At 49.1% G+C, this 16,953-nt stretch overlaps 3 protein-coding genes across 9 annotated transcripts in view; 1 reads left to right on the top strand and 2 right to left on the bottom strand.

The window, feature by feature from the left end:
- Nucleotides 1-171: 171 nt before the first annotated feature.
- Nucleotides 172-6,562, bottom strand: NAT14 (N-acetyltransferase 14 (putative)). 4 transcript variants are annotated; one of them, XM_083708394.1, is made up of 4 exons: nt 6,138-6,562; nt 5,205-5,269; nt 4,814-4,916; nt 172-2,890 (listed from the first exon to the last, which is right to left on the bottom strand). In XM_083708394.1, the coding sequence occupies exons 1-4, from the start codon at nt 6,345-6,347 to the stop codon at nt 2,348-2,350; spliced, it is 921 nt and encodes a 306-aa protein (XP_083564520.1). In that variant the 5' UTR covers nt 6,348-6,562; the 3' UTR covers nt 172-2,347. The 4 variants fall into 4 exon arrangements, with proteins under 4 accessions (XP_083564520.1, XP_083564521.1, XP_083564522.1 ...); XM_083708395.1 differs by lacking the exon at nt 5,205-5,269 and having other exon boundaries at nt 6,138-6,384; XM_083708396.1 differs by lacking the exons at nt 5,205-5,269; nt 6,138-6,562 and adding an exon at nt 6,039-6,131.
- A 706-nt stretch (nt 6,563-7,268) lies between these two features.
- Nucleotides 7,269-16,953, top strand: part of LOC310829567 (uncharacterized protein) — a 57,666-nt gene continuing 47,981 nt past the window's right edge. Inside the window, exon 1 of the mRNA XM_083708201.1 lies at nt 7,269-7,798. The gene's annotated coding sequence lies outside the window, so the exon portion shown is untranslated. The remainder of the gene's footprint in view (nt 7,799-16,953) is intronic.
- On the bottom strand, nt 9,470-16,901 carry ZNF628 (zinc finger protein 628). 4 transcript variants are annotated; one of them, XM_083708132.1, is made up of 3 exons: nt 16,498-16,901; nt 14,630-14,711; nt 9,470-13,944 (listed from the first exon to the last, which is right to left on the bottom strand). In XM_083708132.1, exons 2-3 carry the CDS (start codon nt 14,675-14,677, stop codon nt 10,321-10,323), a joined length of 3,672 nt encoding a protein of 1,223 aa, XP_083564258.1. In that variant the 5' UTR covers nt 14,678-14,711; nt 16,498-16,901; the 3' UTR covers nt 9,470-10,320. The 4 variants fall into 4 exon arrangements, with proteins under 4 accessions (XP_083564258.1, XP_083564259.1, XP_083564260.1 ...); XM_083708133.1 differs by having other exon boundaries at nt 9,470-13,941; XM_083708134.1 differs by lacking the exon at nt 14,630-14,711.

Genomic DNA, 16,953 nt, shown 5'->3' with positions numbered 1-16,953 from the left:
CTGATCAAAGACTGTCCCTTCCATCTAAGGGTGCCAGGCACCAACATTATTTTTTCAAAGGGCTGCAAGGCGACACTAGTGTAATATGTCGGATGTGGAGTTGCCCTGGACTCTTCAGAAATTTCAGCCTGCATCAGATAAGCAGTACAGCAAATTTCCATGCCATTCAGATTGTTTTAAAATGTGTATTTAATTAATTTCTAATCTTAACCTTCGTCTGCCAATGAGGTTTACACACAAAGTGTAACTGAACTGCCCAAGTCATTAAAACTATTTAATCAAAACCATCTAAATATTTATTTATACACACATACAAAAAGTCATTCCTTTCCAGTGTTCTGAAACCCTCTCCAAATCACCACCCATTTGGATTCCTCCCTCTCCCTACCCACCATTCATTTCTTAAATGGAGGAACATCTACCCCCGTTTTAAATCGCATAAACCTGGGGAAGCCCGCTCCTGCACATATCCCACACATATGCCATTTGACCTTTGGTGTAACAACTCTCTGTATCACAAGTTTTCCCCTCTGGATTCTCCACATATAAAGATCTAATCTTTGTGGACATGTTTTATCACCCTCACACTTCAAGCCCATTTCACAGTTTTCATCCACTTTGGGAAAATACATTTCCCCTAGACACACCAGGGTAGGCAAGCTTTTTATTTGTGAGGTTGGGGTGGGGTGGGGGGTAGTGGAGATTTTTCCCCTCATCCAATGGCCCAACTTTTCCAAGGAAGGTGATTTCCAGCTGAAATCCTCATCATCCTGTTAAAAAGAAATGAGCCATTGCTCCCTGTTCCTCCTTTAGGGATCGCTCCTGTGGGGAAAAGGAAATGGCTCATATTGAGAGCACTTATAATGAAAGCAAAATATCTCCTCTACACCCAGTACCAGGTAACCCAGTCCCCACCAACACGGATTCATTCCAGAGGGCTGCAGGGTGTATTTCTGTATTATGAACCCCTGGGTCCAGGCACTTCTTCCCACTCATAATCACAGGCCGTTAGCAAGACATATTTATCTACGGTGATATCATACATTTCACTTAATCGCCTTATCATAAGAGTCTGCTGTGCCCTTTTGGGGAGTGGGGTGCACACACAGAGATGCTGCAAGCCCAGGCTGACTTGACTTGGGAGCTGGAAATGTGATTCCCACCCACCCCACAGCCAATCCACAGTTTTATCAATTGCTTCAGCCTCTGGAGGAACTGGGATCCAGAAGCCACATGGAAGAGGTTCTCTCTCTTCAGACCCCAAGTCCCGGGACTCAGGAGGAAGCTGAAAGGCTCCATAGAGGCAAAGTCCCTGTCAGCTGCAATGATACTATTAAAAAAATCCACCCATGTGCGTATAGAGACACAGTTGACAGGATCAGCCTTGACCTATAAAGCTCTGAATAGACCATCCTCGAATCTACCTAGTTTGACAGCTGTACAAATCCAACAGAGAACAAAGTGCCATTTGCCATCTTGAAAGTCAAACTGCATGTTGCATGGAAATGAGTGTAACAGAACCCAGCAGCTCTTTTTTAAGGAAAAGCAGCTTGGGAGGGAGGGGGAGATTTGGAGCAAGCAGAAAAGTTGTCCACACACACTGTGCATATTCCTAAAATATGCACCACCACCCACCCACCCACACGCAAAATGCATTCCTCCCCATGAAGTTCCAAATGCACAAAAAGACAGTAGAATATGGCAAGGCTATACAGCAACCCAGCCAGATGGATGGGGTATAAATAATAAAATTATCATTATTATTAAATAAAACATAGCAAATAAATAAATAAAGCTCCTTGGCATAGAGCCCTGGCCTCTCATATTCTGTAAAATGCCATTCATGCCAACTGCGCTGTATAGAAATCCAAGTTTGCTTGATATGCAGTATTTATGCAAGTCCTAGAATTTGAGGTTTACCCTGGTGTAAGATTTGAACGTGTTTGGTGTAGTGTCTGACCAGAGGCAAGGCATGGGGTGGGGGACAACAACTAACTATTGGTTATTTCCACTCTTCAAAACCATAGATAGATAATCTGGGGTGGCTTTGGTAGAAAACTCTAAATGACAGGGAGCCTGAGTGATGTGGCAGACCGGGGAGAAGGCTCTTAATGGACAACCCTTTCCCCTGCTTAGCTCTGTGTTCATGGCTACAGTGTCTGATTTTCCAGGCAGAGAAAGCCACTTTTGTTGAGAGGAACTGCCCTCTTTGGGGGCTTAAGAGATGACTTGTTCCCTGCAGTCTTGCTTCTGGCGCTCGGTGCTTTCCCCACATTTAGGGGGCTGGCAGGGATTCCTCAAGACTAGGGAGGGTCCCTCCCTAGTGGCTAACTGGCAGGCAGACCAACTAGAGCTCCTTGCTGAACTCCTGCTGTATGGTGTAGCCCAGCCACCGCCGCCCACCACTCATGTTGTAGCCAGTGCTCTCAAAGAGCCCAATCGCTGCCTTGGTGACTACCGAGACCTGGGCCACTAAGAATTTGAAGCCCTGGGCGCGAGCATGAGCCTCCAGGAAGCTGAGGAGGGAGCGGCCCACACCAGAGCGCCGGTACCACCGGTTCACAGCTAGGCGCTTGAGCTCCGCCGTGCGTGGTTCCCCGCCGCAGGGCTCCAGAGCCACGCAGCCGCACACGTCGTCCTCGTCGTATACAGCCACCCATAGCCCGCGCTGCCCTGTGCTGTAGTAGGCATGCAGGTGCCTCAAGTCTGGCGAGCGCCACAGCAGAAGCTTCAGAGCCACCACGGTGAGCAGGACCGGCAGCACGAGAGCCACCACAAACGAGTTCAGGAAGAAACGCAGGCCGCTGCTCACCACCGCCATCAGCAACAAAGCCAGAGGCCGCGTCAGCACATAGAGGATCAGGCGGTTCTCTGTATCCTTGAATCCATCCTGGTGGAAAATAGAAAGGGATATGAAGTAAAGGACCATATACAGCTATGAGGGACCTGGGATGTGTTGCGTATCTCTAAACAAATGCTTAACCCTCACTTTACCTGAAAACGTACGAGGGGAATTCTATGACGTCTGTAGCAATTTGCACAGAGCTAAGAAAAGGCTGGAGAGGCAAGAGCCACACTGAAAATAGAACTGTCCTGCAGATACGAAAGTTGTTCTACCCCAGCTTTTCTATAATGCAAGTCCTAGTGGGAAACAAGGAACCTCGAAAAAGAGCATCGGAATTGAGACAGAGCCAGTGGGCTGAACCACGCTTTCTTTCCCTTAGGAAATTTTCTTCCCAGTCTTTAAGTGTGGAGGGAATTTTCTTTCTAGGGTTTAACTGTGGGATAAATAACACAGTAACACAATTGCTTATTGCCCAACCCTTAGAGGTAAGTATCATCAAATGCAGCTCCTCTTCTTGCCAAGTTCCCTTTAATTTTTCATGCTGCAAATATCTCCTCAATTTTCTCTCTCTCTCTAGGTTTAATATGCTCAGTTAAACCCCCCCCCCCAAAAAAAATCAGAGTGGAGGTGGCAGGAAGAGTGGGCTGCATTCACACAGCAGTTTATTCTGTTTCTCTAATTTCTGCATTATATTTGTGCTTTTACATTATGTAAAAACTGCTTCTGGAAATCTAGCAGAATACGGTGAAGTTTAGTGCTCATTTCCATGTTAATTGCTTTCATAAAAAAATCTGTTTGCAACCCCAATAAGCCAGAAAACTGTAGGTGTAAAGTGACAAAATTTGAGGCGGTATGCCAGCATAAAGATCTTTCCTACTGTTTTCATGGGTGAATCATGGGAGAACAGAAGCATGCATGTGCGGAAAGGGTGGAGGAGGAGTGGCAGTGTTCAGTAACCTTCGTTGTTGTGTCACACCACACTCACTGCTGTCAATGAAATTTAGCGTGAAATATCAGTAAAAAAAAACACCTTAGCAACAGGTACTGCAGTGTGAAAGGAATGCAGGAAAACAGAAGAGCTAGCATCACAATCAGGAAATAAAGTTGCATGCAGAACCAGTAATTCCAGTTCAGTGGTTTTCAAAGATCCCTGCCTATTCCAAGTTGTCTGTTGAGGAGCTCTGTGCTTTGCAGAAGATGCTGTTCTAGAAGGCTTCCTACTTGGGAGACTGATTAGGCTTCTTAGTTACCCCAGTCAGTGTTTCCCAAACTTTGCTCTCTGGCTGTTGTTGGACTACAACTCCCATGATCCCTAGCTAGCAGGAACAGTGGTCAGGGATAATGGGAATTGTAGTCCCAAAACAGCTGGTGGCCCAAGTTTCGGAAGTATTGCCCTAAACGAACTGAAACAGCTTCCTAGAACACACACACACATAGTTCCCTTGCAACGCGCAACTGTTCTAAAATATTAAGTAGACCATGGGTAGGCAAACTGAGGCCTAGGGGCCGGATCTGGCCCAATCGCCTTCTAAATCCAGCCCGTGGATGGTCCGGGAATCAGCGTGTTTTTACATGAGTAGAATATGTCCTTTTATTTAAAATGCATCTCTGGGTTATTTGTGGGGCATAGGAATTCGTTCATTCCCCCAAAAATATAGTCCAGTCCCCCACAAGGTCTGAGGGACAGTGGACCGGCCCCCTGCTGAAAAGGTTTGCTGACGCCGAAGTAGACAATGCAATGTCCTCCAGTTTGGTGGATTACAACTCTCACCAGCCCATCAGCATTGCCAGTGGTAAAGGATGAAGGGAGTTGTAGTCCACAACATCCGGAGAACACCAAACTGCCTTCCCCATCTCTAGGGGAAGGTTCCTATTAAATGACACATTCCATAAGTCTTTAGAAAGGAAGGAAAGAGTGTGCTTATATAGCCTGGGCTCTCCACCACCTCTCTCAGAAGCCCATCTCACCTTCAGAAGCTCCAAGACAATTGGTGTCTCCTCCTCTCTCATTTCTCTGATGGTCAGTTGCTCAGGTTCCAGGGTAGGCATGCTGGCAGCCAGTAGATGGCACCTTCAAAGAGGGAAAGTCCAGTTATTGTCTGATTTGTCCTTGATGAGAGGCTGGGACGGACAAGTAAAGTGGACTAGCATGGGCCATTTGTCGGAGCCCAACCTTCTACCATGGCTGGGGACACTCTTGAGCAAATGGGGAGCATTTTTATGTTGAAGCAGCACAGAAACCAGAGGCAGTGTGGTGTAGTGGTTAGTGCTGGACCAGGACCTGACAGGCCAAAGTTCAAGTCCCCACTCAGCTATGTTTGCTGGGTGCCTTTGGGCCAGTCACTGTCTCTCAGCTCACCCCACAGGGTTGTTGTGAATATTACATGAAGAGTGGGTAGATAACCAAGCACACCACCTTGAGCTCTGTGTAGGAAAGGCGGGATACAAATACAGCAATAATAATAATTTCGGGGGATGAGGAGAAAGACTCCTACTCCAATCCCTTCCTAAAGGAGAATAGGTATTTTGGGGGCGGGGATCAATCTAACAAACACAGAAGCAGCAACTTCCTACAATGCCAGCAAGAGTTGGAAACTATTTTGCTTGTGGCATGGCTCTTGTACATTTACACACACACACAAAAATCAGAACTCATCTCTTCTCAACAGACACCCTTTCCATTTTAAAGTGTTAAATGCCTGACAATCGTTCTCCAATTTAAATGCACAGGAGCCCTGGTAAGAAAAGAAGCTGGCAACTCTTAAAAAGGCAACTATAACCGGTATAGCTGGGAAGAATATATTCTTGTTCAGCAGCAGGTTCACTGGCAGTCTTTTGGCCTTAGTTTCCCATCTGCTTAAACAGGGACCACATGCCTCCTGAGGTCATTTTGAAAAGGAACGAGACCGAGGCCGTGTATACTTTATGAAATAACACTTGCACGCCCCCCCCCCCATTTAATTAAAGGTCGTGGGAGCCATTTTACCAGCAGCCTCTGATTCCCGGCTAGCTCCCTGCGCCCCCTACTCTATTTGCAAGGTAGGCTCCCTTGTAATGGAGCACCACCGTTAATTTATGCACATAACGGACATAAATAACGCGACGCCCACATTTCTCGGCCTGCCCCTTCTGCTCCTCCCGGGAGAAAAGGCAGATCCGCAATAAAACGCCAGCACCACCGTCGTAAACTGACCGGGCACGGCACTCTAGCCCTTGCGGCCACACCCCTCCGCAGAAATAGAAACGCCCGCAAACCTTCTCCACTCCCCCCCTAGGCGCGGAATGGACTCACCCAGCCTGTAGGAAGCGGCTGCCTTTGCAGATGCATAAAAGGAGCGTGGAATTCTCCGAGGCCTCCTACATCTTTCTCGCTCCCCACCCCGCCCGCTTTTTCAGGAGGGAGGGGGGGAAAGGAGAGGGGAAAAGAGCTTCGCCCCAAGAGGCTCTTCTTAGTCAACCCTCCCCAGCTTCGCAGCTCCAGCTCCTCACTCCATGAGCGCATGCGTGGCGCTCATGGCTTCTTCGGCGCCTTTCGCTCCTTACGCAGTTCTTGGCAACTGTTGCTAAGGGGGCGAAACGGGGCCTTCAAGCGCTGCGAGTCCCAAACCCGTTTTGCCTTTTATGGGAGAGAGCGGGCAGCAGAGGGGGGGGGGGGGTTCAGTTTGAATGGCTTAGGACTTAGGGAAATATCTGACTTTCTAATTTTCTTTTTCTTTTTTCATGGTGAAGTGACAGGCGGGGGTTCAACGGGTATAGCTGTAGCTAGCTAGTAGAGGGAAATCTGGAAAAGCCTTCCCCTATTGCTGCCAGTCTGCTATGGAACTGTTAAAAAACACACAACCTGCTTCCCATAATGTAAACAGCTGGTGGCTGTTAATGTAGCATTTTCCTTACGTACCCATTTTATGCTGTTGACATGAAGTTGGAAGCCACACGGAAGTGTATGTGTCTTTCCATAAGGGTTTTGTTTTTCAACTTTTTTAAGAGTTGCCCAGTTTGTTTGGATTGAGTTTGGGGCTCATGGTTAAGACAGCAAAAATAAAGGGATTTATTTCATTATATTGTAAGCATTGAATTCCCGAGTAACCTTTGACATGTTGCTTTCTCAATGTAAATATTAAGAAATTAAGCATCGTTGTTGGAGATAAGAAGGTGCACCAATTTGATTTGTAGCCATTCTGTTCTGCCTGTGAGCTTCCTTTTTGCATCTAGCTGGCTGCTGGCCGATGTCAAAAGGAAATGGATATTGGTCTGAAGAAGCATAACAGTTCTGAGTGGTTTAGAAGCTGTCATTTAAAAACAATAACATTGGCACTGACTCAGTAAACCATTTGTAAACCATTTTGTTCATCATTGCAAAATGGGGGTGTTATTTTTTTAAAAACTTTTTAACATCATCACAAGGTGGCTGACTGCCAAATTCACATGGGGCATAGGTCCTTTTAACAGCTCCTTGAAACAAGCATTAAAACCAGCAGTTCACATTGGCAAAAAATTCAATGTGTGAAATGGCTAAGGCAGCATTACAATTATGTCTGTCTTCACCTTAAGCATATCTGTGAGCCATTCACCTCCTGCCATGCAGTACAGTGGTACCTTGGTTCTCAAACGCCTTGGCTCGCAAACACCAAAAACCAGGAAGTAAGTGTTCCAGTTTCCAAACGTTTTTTGGAAGCCGAACATCCAATGCGGTTGTCGGCTATTGTTTCTGGGGTGCCTGCACCAATCAGCTGTGCCTTGGTTTTGGAACATTTTGGAAGTCGAACGAACTTCCAGAACAGATTAAGTTTGGGACTTTTGTTTTTGCTATTTATTTTGTGTTTTTGTTTTTGAGGCTTTTTCGGTTAATTTGTTTTTCTGACTGTATGGAACTCAGTTCAGCTACTGATTGATTGTACGACTGCAGAAATGGATAAAAGCCCCCCATCCAAACAATGACTATCATCAGTGCAGGTAAGAAAAAAATGTAATTTTAATTTTAACATCAACAATACTCTCTATTTTATACTACAATACATTGATTATTGCTTTCATTTTATGGATCAATGGTCTCATTAGATAGTAAAATTCATGTTAAATTGCTGTTTTAGGGGTTGTTTTTAAAAGTCTGGAACAGATTAATCCATTTTGCATTACTTTCTATGGGAAAGCACACCTTGGTATTAGAACGCTTTGGTTTTGGAACGGACTTCTGGAATGGATTAAGTTTGAGAACCAAGGTACCACTGTATTTAAGAACATGATTAACACAGTGGGGGGGAAATCCCCTGTGGAACCTGAGTGTTGTCCCACACTGACCCTGAAGGTTGGTTCTTCATCTTTTCAGATTTTTGTCCTGTAAAAGTGCCTTCCCCATGTTCTCTGCTGGAGGTGGGGAACCAGTGGCTCTCCCAAGATGCTCAGTTCTCAAGTACTAAAATGCAATGCATCATATAATTTATAGAGTAAGACACTGAGAGGGAAGATTGCTAACAAACCATAAATAGAAAGAGCATGGCCAGGTTTCACTTGTTTAGCTTTTGTGGACAGCTTTTTCTTTACAGTTATACCTCGGGTTAAAAACTTAATTCGTTCTGGAGGTCCGTTCTTAACCTGAAACTGTTCTTAACCTGAAGCCCCACTTTAGCTAATGGGGCCTCCTGCTGCTGCTGCCGCGCCGCCGCCGCGCAATTTCTGTTCTCATCCTGAAGCAAAGTTCTTAACCTGAGGTACTATTTCTGGGTTAGCGGAGTCTGTAACCTGAAGCATCTGTAACCTGTGGTACCACTGTACAAGTTATTCAAGTGTAGGGCTACAGTGTGCAGCACATAATTGGCTCAGCCACCTGAGCCATCAGTTTGGTGGATCTCAGTGTTCTCGGAGGAAGAAAAAAAACCCACAGGAAATCCCACAAGTCTCAACTCTGCCCACTTTGGTCTTTGGTTCTCAGCTCAACCACAATCATTCCTCAAACTGCAGAACCTCCTACACCAAGAAATTCACCAAACATTTTGCATTTTCCAGAAATCTTGTACAGAGTCCTCATTTGCATTGACTTTCAAAACTAAGCTGAAGTACCCATTTAGGCTTGAGTCCCAGCACCTTTCAGTTTAAAATGTTGAAGCCGCTTGAGAAAAACATAAAGAGTTTCCTCTAAGCAGGAACCTTTTATCTTGCACCTCTCAAGCCTGTTAAAGCTGCAGGGCTGTAGCTCAGTTGTAGATCACATGCTTTGTATGGAGAAGAACACAGGTTCAAAGCCACAATATCTCAAGAGAGGGCTGAAAAAGATTTTTGCCTGAAATGCTAGAGAGCTGTTACCATTCAGTCTAGATCAGGGTTTCCCAAACTTGGGTCTCTAGCTATTTCTGAACTACAGCTAGGACTGATGGTCAGGGATGATGGAAACTGTAGTCCAAAAACAGCTGGTGATCCAAGTTTGGGAAACCCTGATATATACATTACTGAGCTAGATGGACCAATGGTCTTACTCAGTATAAGGCAACTTCCTATGTTCTTAGTTGACTTCCTTTGGGGACTGTGCAATCTGCTACTGAAATGCCAATCAGACTTAAAAAGCACAAAAGAAGTATAACATGTATTGATGAACCCAGCCTCTGCACAATACACAGAAAGGAGTAAAAATGCTTTGAAGCAGTCTTTTATTTTTCTTCTAGACCAAGAGTCTATGACCCTCTTGTCTGTTAGCACCAGGAACTGGGGTACACTTGGGAAGAAATGTGGTTCTGCACATGGTGAGGGGCTGGAATGGAGAATAGATAAGAGGGGCTTAACCGGAAAAAGATGCTGTTTATGACAGCTCATAAAACAGCCTCCTGCAGCACCCAGTATCAAAGGAAGACCCCAAAACTCAAACTTTCCCCATTTTCTAATACATAAAAAGAGCTCACACTGCTCCACAGCACTTAGCTCCAAAATTGCAACACAGCAGGGAAATGGAGAGAAGCCAACAGTCCAGTTGATATCTGCTAACTATATTTTCTGTCCAGTGTGGAGAAAAAAACCAGGAATTCTGGCTGCACAGTCTTCCAACCATCAGACTGCACATACATTTGGTTCTTGTTGGAACAACGTATTTCAGACAGGATGGGGAAATGGGTAGTTTAGGGATTGTATCAAGGACTGGACTGGCTATCCCTTTCTCACATGCAAAACAAGACAAAAGTGTTTGGGGGAAGGACATGGTGGTGGAGTCATTGTAACTGCAAGGACACGAGCAGCAACAGCAATCCCCATGTGAGCAGGAAGTGAGGGAATCAAGGGTATGCTTTGGACCTGCAGGCATGGGCGTGAGCTAAGCTCTCTGCTGTCATTTCATGACACTGTCCTGAGGAACCTAAGCATAGCCATCTCCAGGAGTCTTGAAGTTGCCCAGGTCGATCCCGTCCAGCAACACAGTTAATTATAGCAGCCACTAGTGAGAGCACAACTGAGTCTCAGTTAGTACTCCAATGCAAGGATGGGGACAGTTGTTCTCAGAAAGTATGGACAAGCTGCATGTTGGGTACCGTTTGCACAATCTGAATGGAGGGCAGGCCTTGCGAAGTTACTGGGCTCGGCAGAAGTTGCACCATTTGGGAGGCGCTGTTGCTGTCCCCAGTAGGTTGGGTGCTGTCTGAGCTGCTCACCTGCAGTGTTGGCACACTCTCCAGCACTTGGAGGGTCTGTTCCCCCTGGGCACTACGGATGATCAGGAGGTTCTGCCCAGTCCCAGCACTACCCTCAGGGCCTTGCAGCTGGAGGCCAGGCAGCTCTTGCACTGTTTGGATGTTGTCCACCTCCTGCACGCACAACCGGGTCTGCTCTCCTCCTGCACTTCTCAGCACCAACACGTTCTGAAGTCCCTCATCAGTCTGTAAAGTTTCAAAGTGCATGTCTTGCACCCCTTCCAGGCTCTCCACCTCCCCGCCTGGCCCCAGAAGCTCCTCCCCCGGAGAGTTCTGCACCACAATTAGGTCCTGGCTTTCCTCCTTCACACCAGGTCCCTGTTGGAGGTCCACCTCAGAGAGCTCATGGGAGCTGGACAGAGAAGTCCCCACCTCATTCATCTCCTGTGGTGGGCTCAAAGTCTGAAGCTGAACGCTGGTCATCTCCTCTGAAGGTTGAAGCTGTTGCCCTTCCTGAGAAGAAACCAGCTCCTGGATCTGAATGGTGCCATCCAGCTGTTGGGAAGGCGAGAGGCTCTGGATTTCGACGCTGGTCAAAGGCTGATTGGAGGGGGACAAGTTGTGGATCTGCAGAGGGCTGCTTTGCTGCAGGGATGGCAAGGTCTGGATCTGAATGGGGCCCACTTGCTGGGAAGGCTGGAGAGTTTGGAGCTGTAGGGTCCCTACCTGCTCAGAGGATGGCACAGCTTGGAATTGTACAGTGTTCATCTTCTGGGAAGGTGGAAGAGTTTGAAACTGCACCGTGCCAGTCTGTGGACAACTAGACAGGCTCTGGATCTGCACGGTGCCTCCTGATTGGGAGGTGGGCAAACTTTGGATCTGGACGGTATTCTGGGGAAGGGGCAGGCTTTGAATCTGCACCATGCCAGTCTGTGGAGGATGTGGGAAGGCCTGGATCTGGATTGTGCCAGGTTGCTGTGAAGCAGGTACGGTCTGAATTTGCAAAGTGCCACCTGGCTGGGCAGTGGGAAAGCTCTGGAGGGGCTGGGGCAGGGTTTGAATCTGAATGGTGCCTGTTGGTGGAGCAGCTGGCACAGTTTGGATCTGCACCGTGCCCAGTTGCTGTTCTGGCAAGCTCTGGAGAACAATAACATTCTGTCCACTAGTCTGTAGCCCTGGCGTCCTCTGGATCTGCACATTAGAGAGGGGCTGCACGTTGGTCCCGGTGGCACTGGGCATCAAAATGATATTCTGGTTGCCAGACACCGATGGTGGTGGGGGAGCCAACGGCGCAGGTTTCTTGGCCTTACCTTGACGGACCAGGGCAGATTTGCCTGGGGTGGTAGGAGCAGCTGGCAACAGGGTAATGCTGGTGGGAGCAGTGGATGTAGTGGGCACCTGGGGACTGGGCAGCAGGATAAGTTTGGGGGGTAAATTTTGGGGTGGGGGTGGCTGCGGCGGCTGCTGTATGCTGGGGATGAGTTGCAAGCCCTGTGATGTTTGCACAAGCAGGAAAGTCTGAGTGTTTGACGAAACAGGAGGGGCTGGGCTGCCACTTAACTCCACATTCAGAGTGGCCTGCAAGTTAGGCATAATTTGCACCTCTTGAGTGGTGGCAGGTGAGGTGGTGGCTGGGCGGCTGGGCGCCTCAGCACTGTTGTGGGTGCGGAAGTGGCGCTGCAAGTAAGAGGCCATGACAAAGGCCTTGGAGCAAACCGGGCACTGGAAGGGGCGCTCCCTCGAATGGGTACGTCTGTGCAGCGCCAGGTTGGAGGAGTGGGTGAAGGCCTTGCCACAGTCCCGGCAACAATAGGGCCTCTCGCCAGTGTGTACCCGCTGATGTTGCCGGAGGTTGGATGTTTGCGTGAAGGACTTTCCACAGGTCTGGCAGGCAAAGGGCCGCTCACCGGTGTGCAACTGCTGGTGCCGCCGGAGGCACGAGGTGTTCTTGAAGGCTTTGCCGCAATCTTGGCAAGCATAGGGGCGTTCGCCGGTGTGCTGCCGCAAATGGTACTGATAATGGGAAGCCCATTTGAATGCCATCCCGCAGGTGGAGCAAGTGAAGGCACGCAGGCCTGTGTGCACCCGCTGGTGGATACGCAGCAGCGAGGAGCGCTTGAAGGCTTTGCCACACTCGCCACAAGCGTAGGGGCGCTCGCCCGTGTGGTCACGGAGGTGGTAACGCAGCCCAGAGGAGCCCTTGAATGACTTCCCACACTCTCCGCACACATAGGGGCGCTCAGGGGGTGGGGGTGGCGTCACTGTGGCTGCGGGCACTGGCTCTGCCTGTGCTGGGCATGTCACCTCTGCTTCCTCCAACCGTTGTTCAGCCGGAGGATGCGAACGCTGATGGCCCAACAGGCTGGCCAGCGCCGGGAAGGAGCGTTCACACACCATGCAGGTGTAGGTGCGATCGGATGAGTGCTGGCTCTGTTGGTGCCGTGCTAAACCCGCGGCACTCTTGAAAGTCTTACTGCACACAGAGCAAGCTAGGGAGGGTGTGGGGGATGCTACAGCCGCCACCTCCTCCTGCACTGGTAGTGGCGGCGGTGGCGGCGGCAGAGGCAGTGGCTCTGCTGGGGCCAAGTGTGTTTCCTGGTGGCTCAGCAGCTGCTCCTGCAAGGGGAAGGTGAGATGGCAGACACTACACCGAAACAGCATCTCCACAGTGGTGGTTGGCTCCTCCAAGAAGAGTTGTGCTGGAGGTGCAATGTCCCCATGAGACTCCAAGTGCCGCTGCAGATAGGTGTCCGATGCAAAGGCCTTGCCACAGATAACACAGGTGTGGGCGGGGCGGGCAGCGTGTGCCGATCGGCAGTGCAGCGCCAGGTTGGAAGAGTGGGTGAAGGCCTTACCACAGTCTTGGCATCGGTAGGGCCTCTCGCCAGTATGCACCCGCTGATGCTGCCGCAGGTTGGTGGACTGTGTGAAGGCCTTGCTGCAGATGAGGCAGACATAGGGGCGCTCGCCTGTATGTGTATGGCGGTGCCGCCGCAGGCTGGAAGAGTTCTTGAAGGCCTTGTCACACGCTGGGCAAGGATAGGGGCGTTCGCCAGTGTGCTGACGCAAATGGTACTGGTAATGTGAGGACCACTTAAAAGCCAGACCACACTGAGCGCACTTGAAGGCACGCAGGCCGGTATGCACACTCTGGTGGATCTGAAGCAAGGACGACCGTTTGAATGCCTTGCCGCACTTGTCACACTTGTAAGGTCGCTCCCCCGTGTGTCCGCGCTGGTGGTACAGTAAGGCTGAGGACCCCTTGAAGGCCTTGGGGCACTCTGAGCACTTGTAAGGGCGTTCGCCTGTGTGAGTCCTCTGGTGGTGGATGAGCCGTGATGACCATTTGAATACCTTGCCACATTCCAGGCACTCATACTGGTGGTCGCCACTGCTGCCACTGGGGCCTCCGCCTGCTGGGGCCACCGCTGGCACTGCCGCTGCCTGCATTTCTAGCTGCTGAGCTCCCACCATTGCACCAGAGTTCACCTGCTAGAAAAACACACAGAGAAAGAGAGAACATCATTATTGTAACTGTCACAGACCCAGCCTCATTTATAGAGGCTCTTCTATACTGAATCATACTATTGGTCCATCTAGCTTGATACTGGCCACAGAGTTTTTCCATCACTAAACAGGAGATGCTTAATGACTGAAGCTGAGAGAATAAGCATGTAAAGCATGTGCTCTACCACTGAGCTGTGGCACCTCTCCATTTGTGCCTGAGGCAGTAAAATCTGCATAGAAACTTTACCGCTTCACTTTCAAATGGAGAACTAGCTGAGCAAACTAGCACTTACCTTACAAACTCCAGGAATTACTGGGGTGTTTCTTACATATACCCCCTTAGTTGGAAATGAGAGAGTAAAAATCACCTCAAATGGACTTGCCACCTTTAAAAAGCAGGGGTCGTTCAGTGATGCTCACAGGCACAGGAAGTCATTTTGGTTTATGATTGAAAGTGAATGTTTGAACAGCCCTGACTAAAAGAATGCAGCCTTTGAGGACAGTAATTTTATTATTAATAATATTATTAATATTATTAAAATTCGCTAAGTACTGTACCAGTATTTTAAAAACGGCAGTCCTTTGTCCTACCCTCACAATCTAATAGACATGATACAAGAGGGAAAAGGAATGGAGAGGGTTAGGGTTAGCGTTAGAAAATACAACTCACGATGGAACAGCTGCTCCTTCTCAGGATGAATGGGATGATCTTTACCATGACATTATGTTCTTCCTAGGAGGCTGACTCCCCCCTCCCCCCTGCCCAAAACACACACATGGGTTAGGTCCCTACTTGGTGTTGAACTCATGAAAGTCCATTACATAGCAACCTCTGGAGCCAAGGAAAGTGAGTCAGTGGCCTTCCTAGAAGCCCAAGTCAGCATAGCCAATGGTCATGTATAACTGGGGATGCAGTTCAACATCTGGAGGGTTACATGTTCCCAATCCCTAGACTGCAGCCTGGAAAACAGACACCTTCCCATCATCATTTCCCCCCCACCCCTGCTCCCCAGGGATCTTCCGCTAGCAGGAAGAGTCAGCAGTTGCGGATTGTACAGATGCCCAGGAGATGCCTCACTTGCCTGGGTCCAAAACATCTGGTGCTACCTGGCCCGGACTGCTTCAGTGTACACATTGTGTGTATGGGGGGTGGGCAGTATTTTCCTTGATGGTCACCATGGAAACTTTGAACAGCAGCAGTTGGACCAGCCACAACAGTGGCATTTAAAACTGGTTAGTGATCATTTCCCACCATCAACCCTTGTCATTAATTTCTGTCAATTACCCAGGAGGTCAGCTGAGAAGACAAAGATGAGAGACAAATAATTTTAAACAAGCATGGATGCCTGAAGTCATGCTTGGCCTAGGATCAGGAGAGCAAATGAGCTGTGAAAAGTTTAAGTAGCCTGTATGCCATGAAAAGGACGCAGGTGGCGCTGTGGGTTAAAGCCTCAGCGCCTAGGACTTGCCGATTGAAAGGTCGGCGGTTCGAATCCCTGCGGCGGGTGCGCTCCCGCTGCTCGGTCCCAGCGCCTGCCAACCTAGCAGTTCGAAAGCACCTCCGGGTGCAAGTAGATAAATAGGGACCGCTTACCAGCGGGAAGGTAAACGGCGTTTCCGTGTGCAGCTCTGGCTCGCCAGATGCAGCTTTGTCACGCTGGCCACGTGACTCGGAAGTGTCTCCGGACAGCGCTGGCCCCTGGCCTCTTAAGTGAGATGGGCGCACAACCCCAGAGTCTGTCAAGACTGGCCCGTACGGGCAGGGGTACCTTTACCTTTACCTTATGCCATGAAAATCTCTGAGCTTCAGTTCCTGATCTGTACATGAAAATAAAAGTGGCCAAGGTTATTATACATGTCCAAGGGCCACACTGGCAATAACCCACACCAAGGACCGCATGGCAAAAAAGTTTTAATTTTTAACCTTTCAAATTAAACACTGACTACATAGAAAACAGAGCGCACGCAATTTAGAACACAATTCAGTGTTGTTGTTTTTCCAGAGGATTTAAGGCTGTCTTGTTTCACGCAATTCTCTACGACTGCAATGGGGACAATTTCCCAAAGCAGCCGCTAAAGTGTTTGAATTCCGCTCGTGTTCTTGTGTCGAAAGTTTAAGGATAGGGGACCAAAATATCCGAGCCCAGCCTTTGGAGAGATTAACCCTGCATCACTTCCTCGACCTGCCCCAAAGAGTCAGATGGCTCTCCTGACCATTAGCAGAGTGCTTTAAGGCCTCCGCTTTATTGCCCACGTTACGTAGGCTGGGGGAGGGGATTCCTTCGGGCCAACCCCCCGCGCCTGTAATTAAAAAGCGCTCTCCCCACGTGCCTCCTCCACCCACCCGCCACTCAGAACCAGGAACTGTTATGTCGGCAGACAAAAAACAGTGGAAACCTCTCCGTGGCACACTCCCCTTTAAATGCGGACCTGCCCCTTTAAGGAACCGAGCTTTGCCGCCCCTCCCCCTTCGTTGCCGTTCGGCCTCGCGACATCTTTTCTCCCTTTCTTTCTCTGCCTCCTGTTTTTTTTCCTCACCTGGCCGGTCTTTTTTTTTTTTCCTCCCTGCGCACTTCGTCTCAATAGGAGCTGGATAAGAGGGGTGCAGCGGGGCTGGGGGGGGGGAGGGGCTGTCGCTCCACCCTCCCAACGGCCGGCGCTGCGAGACACCCAACCTTTAACTCGCTCACACTAACCGCCCGCGAGGGCAGCCAGCCTCACCCCTTTGCGCCGCTGCCATTGGCCACGCAAAGCATCTCGGGAGTTGTAGGCTGTTGTGGAGGACGCTGCCGGTCGCCATGTTGTTCCCGCACCACGTGTTTTGGGAAGCGCTTGGGGAAGGGAAAGCTCTGTGTGTCGCCGGAAAGGTGGCAGTGGCGTTTATCGTGAGCGCGTTCGAGGCCTTACAATAAACTTCATGACCTCGCTGTTGTGAGCCCGATAACACCATTACCATTATATATATATATAAAATATGTATTATAGTGAGAATAG

Source organism: Podarcis gaigeae, assembly GCF_964106915.1.
Source record: "Podarcis gaigeae genome assembly, chromosome: 13".
NCBI classification, from domain to species: domain Eukaryota; kingdom Metazoa; phylum Chordata; class Lepidosauria; order Squamata; family Lacertidae; genus Podarcis; species Podarcis gaigeae.
Note: the sequence above shows the minus strand (reverse complement) of the source record. Positions and strands in the feature narration are given on the sequence as shown.